The 18,300-nt window shown below is 33.4% G+C and overlaps 2 protein-coding genes across 3 annotated transcripts; both read left to right on the top strand.

Moving 5' to 3' along the window:
- Positions 1 to 2,011: 2,011 nt before the first annotated feature.
- Positions 2,012 to 6,907, top strand: LOC132722802 (uncharacterized). The gene is made up of 4 exons (XM_060707366.1): positions 2,012 to 3,492; positions 4,180 to 4,330; positions 4,697 to 4,810; positions 5,440 to 6,907. Exons 1-3 carry the CDS (start codon positions 2,072 to 2,074, stop codon positions 4,781 to 4,783), a joined length of 1,659 nt encoding a protein of 552 aa, XP_060563349.1. The 5' UTR covers positions 2,012 to 2,071; the 3' UTR covers positions 4,784 to 4,810; positions 5,440 to 6,907.
- A 2,294-nt stretch (positions 6,908 to 9,201) lies between these two features.
- On the top strand, positions 9,202 to 13,081 carry LOC132722801 (coiled-coil domain-containing protein 160 homolog). Of its 2 annotated transcripts, none has more exons than XM_060707365.1 (4): positions 9,202 to 9,359; positions 10,470 to 10,642; positions 11,244 to 11,370; positions 12,317 to 13,081. In XM_060707365.1, exons 2-4 carry the CDS (start codon positions 10,475 to 10,477, stop codon positions 13,006 to 13,008), a joined length of 987 nt encoding a protein of 328 aa, XP_060563348.1. In that variant the 5' UTR covers positions 9,202 to 9,359; positions 10,470 to 10,474; the 3' UTR covers positions 13,009 to 13,081. The 2 variants fall into 2 exon arrangements, with proteins under 2 accessions (XP_060563348.1, XP_060563347.1); XM_060707364.1 differs by having other exon boundaries at positions 12,314 to 13,081.
- Positions 13,082 to 18,300: the final 5,219 nt, after the last annotated feature.

Genomic DNA, 18,300 nt, shown 5'->3' with positions numbered 1-18,300 from the left:
ACATAATAAGCTATTCATGACTAGACTCATTTGATTGGTTCTGCACATTCTTCTAGGAAATTGATGTTAAAAATACGTCCCAGTCAACATTCGAGGTATAAATCGAATGACGGATTGGAATATCTATTATAATTCATACATTTGGGGAAAGAACAGGTAAGCATGTAAATTTTCATTTTTTTTTTTTTTTCATTTTTTTTCTCACGTGAAAATGAAATATATCTTAGTAAGAAATGCGATGTAACATAAATAAATAAAATAAAATAAAATAAAATAAAATATAATATAATATAATGTAATATCCATATCAGGATATCTGTAATATCAGGATCCATGCTGTTCGCTTACAAACCCTTTAACAAGTAGAGAAACTGATAGCGAACAGCAGGGATCCTGATCAGACTGCGCGGAGGCGCAGGCTGGTCTGGATCCATGCTGGTCGCAAACCCACTATGTTGGTTTTGTCATGACGCGGCTGCCGCTCATTTAAGATACATGTACATGTATTTACACGTGTTACCAAAGGGTCGTCTAGGCAATCATAAATGGATATCTTAAGCAGTAAATTTGAAAACTATCTTTATTTTAAACGTATAAGGTGTCTAGAGGAATTACGTATATAATTTACTAAATAATACGTAGTGCGTATCATTTTTGGCTGTGACTAAAAAAAGAATTGGAGCACCACACTAAATACCGTATTCCGGTATATACCGGACAAGGCGCTTGAATGATAAAATGCTAAAATCTTGTCTTTTTACCCAACGGAATGAACTTTAACAGGTCTAATTCATCTTTTCACACCGAATCAAGTACGATAATCAAGGAAAAATGTAAAAATCGGCGAAAAAAACGATATTTGTCTATTTTGTGATCATGATTTCTGCAAGCGTCTAGAGGTACTGCTCCAATCCTGTATTGAGCTAAATCCATCATTTTTTCGTATTGTTCAAATCGTGACGTCACGAACGTGACGTTATATTTGTACTATTTTTAATTAAGCGAAAAATTCTCACGTTTAGTTTAGATTTTTTTTTCAAATAAAATCTAACCGCAGTGTTTTGGTAGTTAAAGTTTGCATAAGTTAACTCGAGCGGAAAAACCTTAACAATAAGAATAGAATACCTGCGCAATATTGCCGATTATACTTTACATAAGCAGATGATAAGAAAATATATGTGTAAGTAGCTTGTACAGAAAATCAACAGTCATGATAGTAAATTATATTTCACCGACCTGACATTCGACAAAAATCCATTTCACGATGATAAGATTTATACTGGTTTAACACATTGTCACAAATTTGAAATTTGAGTATTTCTTTTTCATCATTTGTTTATTTTAAGATTTCTATTAAACAGTCAAAAGACTATCTGTTTATGTAAGTTTAAACTTCAATTTTGTAGGTTAATTTGTAAAGATGTGTCGCTATATATATACACACCTGGAAATAAGTTTAGCACAGTCGGCATTTTGCCCCAATTTTGACATGACCACAACTGAAATTTTAAAAATTTATTTTGGGCAATGGTACAAACCACCTGTAGTCAACCTGCAACAACTGGGACAAGCTCTCCACCAAGAATGGCAAAATGTAGCTCAAAATTGCATTAGACGCCTCGCTGGTTGTATGAGGAGAAGGGTTGAGGCTTTCATCTAGGCACGTGACGATTATACACGTTATTAAAAATTTGGCTACATAATGTCATTTAAGGTTACGTAATCGTCAACATTTAACAAAAATATCCACCAGTAAATGTTTTGTAAACGCTCCAACACCATGCTTATAAACACTTATATTTTTTGGTAAAAACAACACATTTACTTATGCTTCAATAATTTGGTTAAGAATAAAGTAAACTCAAGTGGTATAGCTACTTATCAAATTACATTAAGTCGTCATCTCACGACAGTTCTTTCAATCACAACTAATTTTAAATTTCTGGGATGTGCTTAACTTATTTCCAGGTGTATATTAAATGCTATGCACATATTCAAGAATTTAGAATATTATAAATCATTTCTACTTTTCGTATATATACAAAATTTACATTATTTTAAGGTTACCACAATGCAAAATATACGGGCCGCAAGTGAAATAACATTTGGGACCAACCTAAATGAACAGGCTATTCACGTTATAGAGTTTCTTAAAACTGTAAATGATATACCAGAATTGAATAAGTCATCGACATTGAAACGAGCAGTATATAGATATGAAAAATACTGGCTTCCCCTTGCAGCAGAGTACCCAAACGAATTCTTAGCTCCGCCCCTTGATGTGGAATGGGCGTGGCATTGTCATATGTTAAACCCAAACGCATACGAAAGAGATTGCAGAGAAATAGTTGGTTCAACAGTCAAGCATACAATGTTAGGAGCGAGACGGTTCTATAAGGAGCAAAGGAAGTCGCAGAGATACTGGCTGGAAAAAATTGGAAAGTACCAGGAACCTTTCACAATTGACTACAGAGAACCGTTTGACACGGTTGCTATAGATACATATCACTCTAAAATTACATATGATATTCTAGCAGCCTCTAAAAGGCAAATGGACCTCTATTATCAAGTTTCATTGCCACATTACAAAAACAGGAAATACCTTAACACTAGTCATCTAAGATACAAACAATTCTTATACGCGAAAGCAAAATTACCAAATGCTTTTCTAGAACCAAGTTATGACATAGATTTGTTTTGGCATGCACATCAGCTTAATCCAGTGATATACAAAGAAGATGTGACGAGGATCGTTGGTTACTTTTTAAACCATGGTGCATCAATTGACCACAGAACTGAGGAAGACAGATTAAATGCTGACAAGCAGTCACGTGATACATGGTTGAGCCTTTACAATGAGACAATGCCTATCTTTGGAGCTATGTATCGTGGTAGTCAACCGGCCGGACTTCTATACAAAACTGAAAAAACAGAATACTGTCAGTCATTCATGCAGCGCACGAAATTAGTTTTTGACAATGTAACTATCTCCATGCCTCGCATCAGAAGGGCGGTAACCTTATCGTTGTGGAGTTTAGCTGACAAAACGCGCGCTGAACACGTGTTTTCTTTGGAATATCAAACTATATCAAGACTACAAAATACAACAATGAAATGGAAAAATGTCGGCCAATATGTCTTCGAAACATCGACTGATTGCAAAATGTTGATAATGCTAGAAGCACCAGTTGGTCTTGGTTTGAAAACAGTCATGGCATCAAACGTTGTGAACCTCTTACCTTGGTTAGAAAATTCTAGAAACCTAGGCAATGATAGGCACATTGACGTTCCCGTTTCGTTAGGTCACAACATTCGACTAGATTTGACCATATCTATAAAGCAGCTAGGGTTCGATCAAGCTATGTTGACCCTTGAACCGGGTAAATACAGACCATCAAGTATTCCTCGACACCACAAGCAGTTTTTAGGACCTATTGGGCTGCAGCAATATCCTCGTGGGAGTGATAATTATTGCGAGGTTGCGTCACACAGGTAAATAGAATATGTATTGCATTATTCCCGAGAATTGACAGATGATCACCATTTGTCTGACCAATTTATTGTGATTTTGAATATACTACTGTTTTCTTGTGCCATTTTGCAGAAATTAAGAAGGAAAGTTTTTACCCTTAAAAATGCTTGTATTGGCCAGTTTATTCTTCGCTTTCTCTTATTGGTTGAATGATTATGAAAAAAGAATTCATAGTGAACATTTTCTTTTTTGAACAGTGAACATTTTCTTTTTTGAACATATTTTGTGCGAAAACTTTTTTTTCGTTCTTTTTTTTATACAATTAAACTCATTTGTATCCGATAACAAACACATTTATATTAGTCCTCTCCGAAACATAAGAATAAGAAAACAACGTAACGTAATTGTGTAAATCCGCGTACTAAGGGGAGTATCAGATAAGTAATCCAGGAGTTTCTGGATCAATCATTGGGCAAGGACAATTGATCTTTGGGTAATCGGTCATATGCGGAGAAATAAGTAATTACTGATTAAGTTATGCAGGAGAACTGACCTCTATAAAATGATCAAACTTGTGTAAAAATCGGCGTAAAAAGAAGTAAACATATCCACACCACTAACTGTTCTCCAAACAAATATATGACGTGTACTGATATCCAGTAACAGCTTTACCCCTCTGTTTTACAAGCATTGCATTACATTAACAGATTGAGAAACCATCTCGGGAATGATGTATTTCATGTCAGGAGTATACATAGTCGACCCTTGATGATGTCAGTAATTCAAGTGTTTTATCAAAACAAGATGTCAGCCATTGCTCATATTATCGGTTCGGATCACCTACCACTTCCTTCGCAAGTAAGTACAGTAATTTATGTCTGGGATTAGATCGTGACAGAGTTTTTCATATATAAATTTATACGGTCGTTTTCGATTAAAACAATGAATAAATCATGATATATTTCTTAATCTAACATTTGTTATAAAGTATATTTACGTCACGAATTTGTATTGACGCCTTTCGCAACAACACATTTGTAGACAGATGTATACCTTATTTATACAAAATAATTACTTCTGTTTTGTTCAGATATTATTAACTAATTTTACAAAAAAGGTATATATAGTAAAAGAAAATATGAGTACGTAATTTTGATTGCATTTTGCATGAGTTTTATATACTTTAATATATATAAAATGAAAAAAAAAATCAATATTTTGTAGGTGGACAAAGATGAAATCACACTGAACCCATTGCAAGGAGAAAGGGCGATACTTCTGAAGAACAACGGTGGCGACTGGGTATTGTAGCAGGACGATGGGGCGGGGATCAACAAGGTATTTCTATTCAATTTAAAACCGAAGCTCTTGCGTAGCATTTGTTAACAATTTCATCTTGTGATTACTTATGGCGTCTTAGAGTGTAGATACTTCTTAAGAACTGTCATTTACATGTATATATATTAATAATGAGATATATAAATGATAAATGATATAACATTAATAAACTTTATTAACGGCTGAAAGACGTCAGAACTCTCAATGCTTTCCCGCCAAAAAGTTTCTTACTTCGACCAATATCGTAATAAATCGGTCATTTCCACAATCTAATGTATACAATGATTTTTACCGTTCACAACCAAAATTTAGTACAAAACGATTAAGGATTGTTAATAATCAAATGCCCAAGATTTTTGAAAAAAGTAACGTTCCGGAAATAACCGATTTGCTACAATATTGGCCGATGTTAGAATTTTTTTGGAGGAAAGCATTACTGTTAGACTTTCGTTCATATTTACATCTGCTTTTGTAAATTCTTTTTAATTTTTTATAAACACTAAACACGATCATGACAGTAGAAAACTAACTCCTCGGAATACAGTGAATATGTCGCAATTTGACATCTGTCATTATTGTTCCCATTGTTGCATACATATTATGTTTTATATGTGAAGCATGTATTTCAGAAATTGCCATTTGCGACGACAATCATGGAGCACTGTTCCTTAGGTTCTTCAAGTTTTCTACTTGCAAAACAACGACTTTCCAAGTGAAAAGAAAGATAGGAAATGATTATACTTGTGACATAGAGTCAGCTGAAATTAATTTTAATAAAGGTACTATAAACATAAAATCAGAGGGCAATGAAATGTCGGAAAATATAGCACTTGCATTTTCGATTTCGCTTCTTTATGTATTGTGTGTTCCCATGATGAAAAGAAAGTACGATTATCGTGAAATAAAAACGGAATTTATCCTACCTACAATTGGACCCACAATTGGACCCAAAGCAAAAAGGACACACATTCCCTTTGCAGACACGTCTTTTGTCAATGCCGCCGGTTTTCTACAGAAAACACCATCCAACGACTATATGCATGCTTTCAAAAGAACTCGTATTTGCCAAATGTGCTCATGGGGTTGCCATCTAGAGTTCGACGAAACTGAATACAGAAAAGTACAAGATGGGAACAAAGAAATTGACAGAAAATCCTCAATGTGGAGAAGATCATATGCAGGTCAGCGAAGTACAATGATGCTTTGCTGAATAGACTTTATCGTATATAAATATCATTAATTCTGCTGGTAGCATTAAGCTGGAATTTATTTCAGTCCATGTGTTATATATACACATTGTTTATAAACATAGATACGTATGATATCCATATTCATTCATTCATTCATTCATTCATTCATTCATTCATTCATTCATTCATTCATTCATTCATTCATTCATTCATTCATTCATTCATTCATTCATTCATTCATTCATTCATTCATTCATTCATCCATCCATTCATTCATTCATTCATTCATTCATTCTTTCTTTCATTCATTTAAAGAACTATGATAAACAAAAATAGCAGGCATGATAATTATATGTCCGCTCTTAGGATACATACGAACACAACAGAACGTGGTCAATATCACGAGATCCACATCATATGGCATAGTCATTTCGAAAGATCGGTTCACCAGTTAATCTGGAAAGTCACCGTGTGACCTTCATAATGCCGGTTTGACTAAAAAAATACATCAACAGCAGTAGTAGCAGCAACAACAACAAAACAACAACAACAAAAACAACAATTAACAACATTGTAAATATTATCATTACATTATGTTTTATTTATCATCTCTTACAGTTCAGTATTTACCAAACAAGTATTTCATATTTATAATACATATAATATGTGCACATTTATATATATGTATGAATTTTAAACATGTTCACTAGCTTATTCTATATCTACTTTGAAATGAAAATATACTTGTGTATTTAAAGAACAATATACATGTACAACTTTTTTATTGTAGTAAAACAATTGTTATAAGATTTGATGTATGAATACATATTTTTTAAAGATTTTTTGCTATTCCGGGTTTCCAACGTTTTTTTTCTGTGCAATATCTAATAAATCATAATTAAATAAACAGAATGCTGTTTTTTTATTTATAGTGAAGACATCAACAATAGGTTGTTGAATGTATCGTAATAGTTTGTTTATGATACTTAACTGAATTTCCAAATATAAAGATGATATATGGTTAGATGACACAAGATCGCCTGATACGTCATACATATTTAAAGGGACTCACAGAGGTTTTTTATTTGAGTGGACTGAAAATAATTTTTCGAGGTTAATGCTCCGTATGATGTAAGTCTAGACTAATAAATTGTGTGCAAAATTTCAGACAATCTGGTCATTCAATTCGTCCATATAATCATTCTACATGTAATTGTAAAATGACCCAAAATTAATAAACGATTTTCGGGCTACAATGCTTTTTTTCAATTTATTTCTGGGTATATTTCTTCATTATCATCTGCATCTGTTTTAAAAGCATCAAATTTTGGACGTCAGTCACCGGTTTGAGCGGTACTCAATTCTCAACAACTTTTTACAGCGGCCACACGGCACTTGACACCTGCTGTTGTGAAGTTTAAAAATCTGGAAACAAAGTGATCCCTCGGAAGCATTAATCACAACAAAATTAAAAGAGAATTGCAGACTCGGTTTGATTGAGTCTGTACATGAGGGATAATGAATACGTGCAACATCCCTCACGCCCCCTAGCACCGGTTTGAGCGGTACTCAATTCTCAACACTTAATAGTGCTGGCATCAATGATCCCGAAGGACCAGAAAAATATAACAACACTGAAGTGAAGTACGGGCAACTTTTTACAGCTACCACACGGCACTTGACACCTGCTGTTTATTTCAATCTCTTGCACACCGTCGCCTCTGTAGGTAGTTAGGCAAATAGTTTCAACTCACATGACTTTTTAGTCACATGGCGAAAACATTCAAAATAGAGATACTGACACAAGTTACAGTGAATGGTTCTAACAGAAAGTATTTGGATCATATGAAAAGACAATGGTTGCTATGAGTAGTGGAGGTCATTACTGTAGATACTTTTTTCCCCTTCTTTGTCAATATAAAGCCGCCATCTTTGATTTTGGTTTTTGGAGCAGATAGTTTTGAAGAGGATGTTTGTCTGGAGAGGTCATTTTTTATGAATAGTCAATGGGTGCTATAAAATCATTGGTTGCTTTGAAAAGTCAATGGTTGCCATGTGAGTCACTATGGGTTAGTTTTGCTATGGACACTGGTTGCTATGGGAGTATATGGTTGCTATGGAAAGTCACTGATTACTTTGGAAGTCAATGGTAGCTATGGATAGTCACTGGTTGCTATGGAAGTCAATACGTGATAAGGAAAGTCACTGGTTGCTATGGAAAGTTGCTATGAAAGTCAATGGTGGCTATGGAAAGTCACTGGTTGCTATGACAAGTCATTTAGTGTTTAAGCAGTCTATGGTTGGTATCGAAGGTCAATGATTACTATGTGAGTCACTGGTTACTATGGGAAGTCACTGGTTGCTATGGAAAGTCAATATTTGCTAAGGAAGTCACTGGTTGCTATTGGAAGCCAATGGTTTCTATGGCAAATATCTAAGCTAAAGCCTGTATAGTATTATTGATATTTATGTTTTGTTTTTACTTTTGTTTTTACTTTTATTATTTTGTAAATCAATTATTTGTTATTCCTTTGTATTTTGTTTGTAGGCTCGTTTTTGTATGTCCAACAATAAAATGATGAAATAGAAGCAAGTCTTCAATCATTTATCCCCGGTTACAAATGGCTCCCCGACGGGGAAATGAACCCCGGTCTACCGCGTGACAGGCGGGGATACTCACCACTAAACTGTAGAGTAAGTTATCAGTTACTCGTAAAAACGGGGCCAATTTATTTGAACAATTAAACTTGGTAGACACCACTACAAGATGTTTCATGCTAAATATCTAAGCTCTAGCTCTGGCTTTTTTTTAGAAGATTTTTAACTTTATATACATACGCGTATAAGGAATATATATATATATCTATCTATTAACTCAACAATATTATTCATAGACAGAAATGATCAGTTAGCCATTTACGGACATACATTTTTCACAGATACACCACTGTAATTTTGATATTACTTTTAACCAGAATACACCCCAGTTGTTTATAGCACGGATTTATATTACATAAATCCGTGTTTATAGTTAAATTAAAAGCTACAGAAAAATTCCAAGGGCTAATTATTTTTTGTGCTAAATTTAGTTGGATAGTATTGTTGTTGAAAGTTATAGCCACCAAATGTCTGTACGGAATATGTTGTGTCCAGAATTTAGTCTTAGATGTGATGTATACAGTATAGTACGAAAATTCAGTGGGCCGCCTCCGTAGACACGATACCGGATTCCGGGACCCCTGCTTTATCTCAATCGAATTTGATGTTTTGTCTGAACCTGTCATTGAAATTAAAAACCAAAACACTGTTAAAAATTTAATGCCGACTTATCAATAGCTATACACTTTGAGTTAAAACAGGTTTGATCTTCTTTTTCATTGCCTTATAATGTTTAATATAAATGATAAATATGTTTTGTTTACTTATACTGTCACAGTTTTCGGATAATTTTATTTCATTCTTTATTTCGGACGGGATGGATTTGTGCAAATACAAACTACAATTTCACATCTTTCATACGGAAACTGCTTGAATAATGAAAATTAAGAGATGAAAGTCAATAACATAACTCTTTTTAGCAGCTGAATTATGACAATAACAGTTTACAGTTTAGTAATAAAATGCGAAATGGACTTTTCACCTACAAAATCCACATTTGTCTTTTATTTTAATTTGTGGTTTAAGTGTATTAATGAATATCATTTTTGATAACAAACAAGTGATTTATTACATAAAATTACAATTTAAACAATTTGGCAATACTTTTTTCATTATCTATGCTCGTATATTTGAAAATAGTCAAAATTTATTTACATGCGAAAGCTAGGTTCTGGGTCAGATTGCCCAGACACAATTATCTTGTCACACAGTACAATAAGTTGGACTTTTTGTAGTTTTATGTCATATGCAAAGTGTAAGTTAATAAAAATGGCGAAAAACGCATCACTTATAAAAACAAATTCATTTCACAGGCCATAAGTCCATTTCTCGAAATGTAGTTCATTTTGCATTCTATTACTACCACAATACACCGATAAACACTTTCCCCAAGTAGCAGACGACAGGCTTTTCTTATCAGTAGGTTTTCGAGTAAAGATAACCGGTTGCGTATCTCACTATATAAATCGTATGTAAAATGGGCTGACATATGGTAGGTTTAACAGTTAATTTAAATACTTTGGTGTCAAAAGATACGTAAAATTATATACTGTGACAAAGCTAAGATCCCAATCTTTCCATAGATGTATTAATTTTTAAAATCGGACATTTAATCACAACAAACTAGCGGTTTAAAAATGGCTTAATTTGTATTGTTTTAGCGTATGAGATACCAATTTTACTCGAAGATAAGGGAAACAACTCTTATTTTTTCACTCGATATACCTCGGATATTTACCTAGTTCATATGAAAAGTGTTTATAGGTGTATTTATTTCAGTCAAAAAACAAATATTGTCTTATATTTTCCAGCAATAATGGATACAGATAAAAAGCCTCAAGCAGAATGGCATGACTGGGTTGGTGACTTGTTTGAGCCAGTATTTGGGGCAACAATAGAAGATCTTGTGTCTCATGAAGAAGACCCTAAAAACAAACCCAGAGTGAAACATATCTCTGTACATGATCCAGAAGCAGTACGAAAGGTAAATTATTAAGATATCTGACCTCATCTTCCACTGAAGGTTTTCACTAGAAACTTTACTCATGCATTCTGAGTCATGAATTTAGGTTATTATACAAGGTTCATTACTATGCCATAGATACTGACAGCAATGAGCATTATTGTCTTCTTTTTTTTCCGGTAAAATTACAATTATGAAACCTCCTAGATGCTTCATTTGGTATTAGAAGTTTTGTGTGATCTGGACATATGTTGAAGCTAATTTTATGACTATGTCACAATTCAGAACTGTTCAATTACTGTTTAGCGTTAAATGACACAGGGCGAGGAAATGTGCAACCTCGGACTCGAACCCAGGACCCTCAGAATACCATACCATGGCTCTATTGACTGAGCTATCCAGCTCCATACACATCTTCTCCCCTAAATAGTGAGCAGTTCTAAAATGTGACATATATAAATTGAAAAATTATGAAACAAAATATTTTTTCTATCAAAAATACCTTGATACACAATAATATACCTCACTTCTACAATAAATATGAATTAATAATCTGGATTTTTTTGTTTGCACAGGTTCAGATTACACAGGTTCCACTGTATCTGATTATTTTTATTTATAGGTGTATGAAAAAGTACATATGATGACTGTCCTAGATGAAGAAATGAGGAAACAACAAAGAGAGGAGAGAACTAAGTCTGCTTTAAAACAGGCAGTAAAAACACAGGATCAGCCAGAAATATTGCCAGGTTGGAGTTATAAAATTTAAAAAATGTATTAACTAGTGGAATTTGTGCAATGGATTTTGTCCCAGTTCTGAATTTGGAACAGTTCAAAGTTTAAGCTATTACTATATCAGTATACAAAAGTTACCCCCCCCCCCCCCCCCAAAAAAAAGCCTCATATACAAACTACACTGACTTAGCTGACTGTATTCTAGTAAGTGGCAAAGGTTAAACACTTTTTGTTCTTGCAGATTAAAGACACTTTAAGCCTCAGAAACATATAAATTTTTACTCCTTTTGAAAAAAAAGCCAATAATAATGAATATGATACTGCTTAGATAATGGTTTTAAAGCTTAATGAAAATGAAAGTAGCGCTGTATGTGAAATTTTTGGTCATAAAAGAAGCAAAGTTTAAACAAAGTAGTATTTTGACTTCCATACTCAATACTAAGTTATTATTTTTCTACTACATTGCCAAAAAGCAACAGAAGAAACAGATGGATCAGGTATCTGGCCAATGAGTAACTTTTTTGAAATAACAGGGCACTTAAGAAAAGGCTTTTGAGAAAATTAAAAAAAAAAAAGAAAAAAAAAAAAAAAAAAAGAAACAACATTTCTGTGGCATAATGGGCCTTTAAGGCTTTAATTTTCCTATGTATGATATTTTCCAAATAACTTGTTTCAATATTGACATTGTGGAAAATGAAATAAAAGCTAGTGAATCCAAATAAAGAAATGAAGCCAGATAATTATATATACAATGTACATGCAAGTGTCCTTATTTCTAAATTTCAAAAGAAGTAGAGGATTAAAATAGAGAAAAACTGAACCAATAAAGAAAGCCCAGCATGGCAAAATTAAAAATGTTGCAGGCTCGATTTGATTTAAAATTTTGTTCAATGTTAACCACTACAACTACTACTTAAAGTGTTGATTAACTAACTGTAACATATTTGATCATTTCAGCAGTTACAGAAAGTGTGTTACGTCCCGGTCAGGTAACAGTGGATGTAAATGACTCGTGTATATGGGACACCAATGAGATCAGTGTGTTACGCGAGGCTTACAAATCACTCAAACAACAAAGTATAGATGCCATGGTATGTTATAGGGAGACTACGAAACGAAATAACGAGCTTGAACAATTAACCTCCCAGCAGAAACAAACAATGGAGAGTCAAAGACTGAAACTTCGAGAAGCTCATAAAGCTAATAAAAGACTAAATATTCATGTGGAAAGCCTTACCGAAGAAGTGAAATATTTGACAGCTAAAGTAGGTGCTATGGAAGAAGTCATAAGAGAAATTAAAACTGATCAATCTGACATGGTTAAAGAACTGCATGATAACCGTGTTATGACAGATAAAGAGAGAATGGAAAGAGGCCGTATTCAAATGAAGCTGGATAATTTAAGAAAGGAGGCGCTTGCAGAGAAACTTGCAGCGGAGGATAAAATAAGAACTCAGTGCAGGAAAGCTATTCATGATCTAAAAGAACAAGTGAAACTATTGGAGAAAGAATTGAAAGAGGAGAAAAGTAAAAGACAAATAACAGAGAAAGGGTTGAAGCATTTAAGAACACATTTCTCAAGTTTATCTGTGCAGGAGATAATGCCTTCAAATGTGGTAGATACTGACCAAGTTAAATATGTTCAATATTAAAGTATATCTATTATACCGGAATAATAACACATGTTTAAGCCTTAAAAATTATATGTTTTTGTATTGAGTTGTATATTAAGTGTTTATTTATCCCCTAAGATGGAAGTTACTACCATATTGCTTATAAAATTTAAGTCACTTTGAGTCATGGTCTTATGCCATTGTTAAAAAGTATTTGCAAATAACTGAAATATGATCCTACTTCAACCATTCAGAGCTTATGAGTTTCAGAATATTTGGAAACAAAATGTACCATAGTTGCTTTAACATCATTGTTCAAGGGCACATAACTCTTACATATTTATTTAGGAATTACTATTTTAGTTACCTCCCTTACATTGTAGGTGACTGAGTAATTACACGAACATACTGACTAGTCATGTATGTGATATTACATTAAGTGATACTGATTGTGAGCTATGCCTTGCTGCTACGTACGATTGTTGATTATCTCTGTATAAATTATAATAAAAAGTCTAAACAAGGTTAGCTTTTAAAAAAGCTAGTAGCGACTCGCTTCGTAATTTTTTTCCAGGGGTGTGTTTAAATGTAAAAATGACAGTTCTGTTAGCTGAAGAGACTTGAGCGAACATCAAAATAAAAGTGATGGAAGCCAGTTCTCTCAGTTTAACAAAGAGGAATATGAGTATATATGAAGATGCATGTAAACAGATATGTCTATGCACATTTACTGTATGGCCTGTTGACCATGACCAAATAAATGTTAGATAGGTAGAATTCATAAAGATGTCTCTTTATACGAAGTTAAGTTGTAATATGTTATTTAGTATTGGAATGAGTGACAGACACAAGTCCTAAAGTAAACACAAGTTGTCAATCAATTCAGCCAGAAAAGCCGGGATCCTATTAAAAATATAGGGAACCCGGAAATTGACCAGTCTAAGATGTTTTCCAGATAAGCCGGGATCCTATTAAAACATATAGGGATCCCGGGAATTGACCAGTTCAAGAATATAGTTTTCAGAAAAGCCGGGATCGTATTAAAATATAAAGAGATCCCAGGAATTGGCCAGTTCAAGAATATAGTTTTCAGAAAAGCTGGGATCGCATTAAAACATAAAGGGATCCCGAGATTTGACCAATTCAAGAATGTAGTTTTTGATTTTTCCAATTAATTAGGCATATAATTATAAGTATTGTGATTTCCGCATTTTAAGTTTGTTAATAAATAGCTCTAAATATATTTATATCCTAAGTTTAATTAATTTAGTGTTCATTACATACAATAAAAAAAAACTTAACGTTTAATGGCCTTTCATTACGACAATAATCAACACATATATAGTTTATTAGTTTTTCCTCTATATCTTATACGATCCCGGATCCCGGCCAGTCCGGGCGTCCCGGATCCCGGTCAGTAAATATATACACTAAATACCGGAAAGGATAAAATGACCGGATAAAAGGAAAAAGAAAAAAATGCACAGAACCAGATGTACACTTATGTTAAATAACCAAACGAAAACTTACTACAGAGGAACAGGTGAGATCGCTAAATCAAAAGTCAGTGTAAATATGATTTATTGAAAAGAATTCATGAAAACAAACATTTTAATCATCAGTATATCTTTGCGCTCAAAATAATACTTGCCGCTTTTTAAAAATGGCGTGAAAATTGAAGGTTTTTTGACGCTATGTAAGATTAAATTTGATTGGCTAAATAATTTTTGATCCTAGCCCGGATAGATAAATTTTGTAGAAAGCTGGAAGCCAAGCTTCGATTAAATTTTTGGATGGATTCGGAGTTTTAGGTTGTTTCTCAGTAAAATCCTAACGTAATACCGGCTCGCCGTGGCGAGCCGGCATTAATGTCATTTTGATATATAATATATTAAGTAGCTACAGCAGCGATCTGTTGATTTGAGGGATGTGAATGGATCATTACTGAATATTGTGGCATCACTTGACGATCCCTTATTAGATTTTCTAAATTTAGTAGGCTCATTTTAAAAACAACAACTTGTTTCATTTTAATGAGCAATGAATGGAACGTCACTGAACTTTATTTAAGTGTCTTTTGACTTTGAGCAGTTGGTTGACCATTATACTGGCAAATAAAGCTGAATATAGCATTAAATTTTATTTTTTTATTTCATGGATAAAAAGATTATCACTAAACTTAATCTGTTGTTTATAATGATGGTCCTCTATCTTCTAATTTGCTGAAATACATGTAAACGCAATTGGCCTCTTAAAGATATTTCTAGAGTTTGAAATAATAACAAGTATACAATCCCTTGTATGGATGAAATTTTTATCAAATGTTGTCTGTATAGCATCCTTAGATGGTCCTTAATCAAGTTTGTGTTAGGTACATTGAGAGCTATGTACATACATGAATCTGTATCTCTTTCACTATTTATTTTAAGTTATGATTTTTGACAGGTTATATATTCCATTGTAATAATATAAACGTCGGATTTATAATGACTTAAATAGACTTTACATACGTACAGTATTGAAAAACTTACTTCTTAAAAGCTGTACGCTTAGATTGACAAAGTTGGTTGTTGTGGAACTAGTAGTTGTTCAGTTTAAACATAATTTGAGCCGCAAATGACAAAACCAACATAACGCGTTTGCGACCAGCATGGATCCAGACCAGCCTGCGCATCTGTGCAGTCTGATCAAGATCCATGTTGTTCGCTTACAAACCCTATTACAAGTAGAGAAACTGATAGCGAACATCATGGATCCTGATCAGACTGCGCGGATGTGCAAGCTGGTCTGGATCCATGATAGTGGCAAACGCACTATGCTGGTTTTGTCATGGCGCGGCTCATTTGTTTAACCTTGATTGCGAATTAAGTTCTTGCAACTTATATTAATCACTTTCGAGTCTGCTATTCGGAGCTTACCAGTACTTGTGTCATATGAGGAAACATGGTCACGATCCTAGTAGGGCTCGAACCCATCCATGATCCCTGGGTTGAGAGCTTATTAGGTCGTCGGGAAAACAGGAATGGTTGTGTTTAGGGTTTAAAGATGTACAAATAATAAAAGATACAAACAGACTTCTCTTAGGTACCTATAATAAACCATCAACCATCGATGAAATAGGTTAAGATCATTCCATGAACAACCATATCTTGTTAAACAATGAAATATTTCTTCTAGTGAAGGATATAGAAGTTTGATTTATATAAAATGTTTAAAATATTTGACATAACTGACATTAAACATAACATTTGAATTATGCCAGTAAATGTTACAGTTAAAGAATATTTCTGCACTGCATCCCGAGACTTAAATGCATTCAAAATAATTATTAAACATTTGGAGTTTGCATGCTAATTGGGAGAGGAGAGGGGGTGCTCGAATAACGAAAGAAGCCCCTAATGTCAAATAAACTCAAGTTATCACTTTTGATTAAAGATTACAGGCATTTTATTAAAGCTGTGTGTGAAAAATTCTCAGTCTCGTTCCCGCTTTCTGACAGCATTAACTTTTGGTAATATTATTGCGAGGAGTGTCGCGGTTAAAGTAGCTTTTCCTAAGTACAATATCATTTCTGTTGCCGTTAAAGTGAGCGAAATCACAATAAATCAAAGCTATTATAGAGTGAAATAACAATAAACCCAAGCCAATACGTGGGCGAAATAATGATAATGCCAAATCATGTCTCAAAAATCAAATGTCTTGATATAATGGCTTAAATTCAAGTGTTCTCACGCTGACAAGTTAAACCACACATATGATAATATGATAACTTTTAGTACATTAGGTCTCCTCCAAATTTTGTTTTTCATATGTATTTTGTCCAATATCTTGGTATAGGGAACATTCAAATAATATTATATTTAACATGATAAGCAAGAAATCATCTAACATTTAAACGAGATACCACTGAAATGACAACTCTTAAATTACAATAATGCAAATGAGTAGGCGTCCGAGTGAAATAAGAACAATGGGACCATATAATGTGCTCTAATTTTAATCATAAAAAGAACATATTTTACATGACATCCATTATGATAAATGAGAAGCACATTTTAAAGATAGCATCTGACATGAAAGTTGAGGAGATATTTGAATCGATCGAATGTCTTCGTATACTATCATGTTAATGAAAAATATAAGTGCGTGCACTGGCGATGAAGCACTAGTTATACCTATCTATTTTCTACTAAATACGTTTATAATAGAAAAAAGTACATACGTTCCGACTTATTTCAATATATGTGGTTTACTAAGACTACGTTATTTGGATCATCCCTCGTAAACGTTGATACTGGGTTTAAGGGAAGTTAATCAATTCGAGCTTTTGCACCAAATTCTATTGCTTATAGAGTGATAAACACAACACTTAATAGATTTACCTCACACAGATTTTTTGGTCACAAACTACCGCATGGCACTTCACGAAGAAGCACATACACCTCAAAGCCGACATCGGGGTAGGTTATGCATCTTTCTCCAAATCGAGTTATATAACTTACTCGTGAATGAGTAAATAATAAATCATATCTGTACGAGTATATCCGTCAAATATTTCAAATATTGAAACAAATATACTTGTATTTCCTAGTTGTTTTGTACTCGGCGAGACTGATTTAAATTGATGACAAAATATCTTGTCTTGATGCTAAATTTGCTCAGATATACAGTTAAGGAAGAAATTAACAAGTTTTTTGAACCAATAGGATGACACATTTTAACGATAACTTCAGGCTACAAGAAGAGTTTGTCTGAAACAATTATAAGACTTCTTTCTGTGTTTAATTAGCAACACATGTACATGTATCAATTCGACACATCTGCCTGCTAATGTGACATATTTTAGAACACTTTAATTAAAACTGTCATGAGTTGTTTATCTCTTACACGAATTCTTTTTACAGCGGGGTTTTATAGTGAAAAAAGTGTAGTATGGTTGTCTGTATACGTTAATACATTTTAAACGTTTGAAATTAACGATAAATTACCATATGACGGCATTTACATGGTCTTAGATTTCATAAATATGTTGACGTCAATTAGCTGTGCGGCATAATTATTTTTTTCCAAATGCGTTTTCATTTTCACATTGTCATTATGAAACTAAAATTTCTCATATACAAATAGCAAAATGGTATATACGAATAAAGTGAACTTGAAAGTAATGAGTAAGCTCAAAAATTCTATATTACTTTAATACAATGCCATATTATTTAAATAACACATGGGTTTGTGAGTCAGAGTAAATAATTATATCATCCCGACGAAATACTGTTGATCTTGCATTTTTACGAGGGATGCTATTTTACTGGTACTCACAAACCTACGTGT

Source organism: Ruditapes philippinarum, unplaced genomic scaffold (genome assembly GCF_026571515.1).
Source record: "Ruditapes philippinarum isolate M1 unplaced genomic scaffold, ASM2657151v2 ctg738_1_1_1_1, whole genome shotgun sequence".
Taxonomy (NCBI): domain Eukaryota; kingdom Metazoa; phylum Mollusca; class Bivalvia; order Venerida; family Veneridae; genus Ruditapes; species Ruditapes philippinarum.
This window is presented reverse-complemented; position numbering and strand designations above follow the sequence as displayed.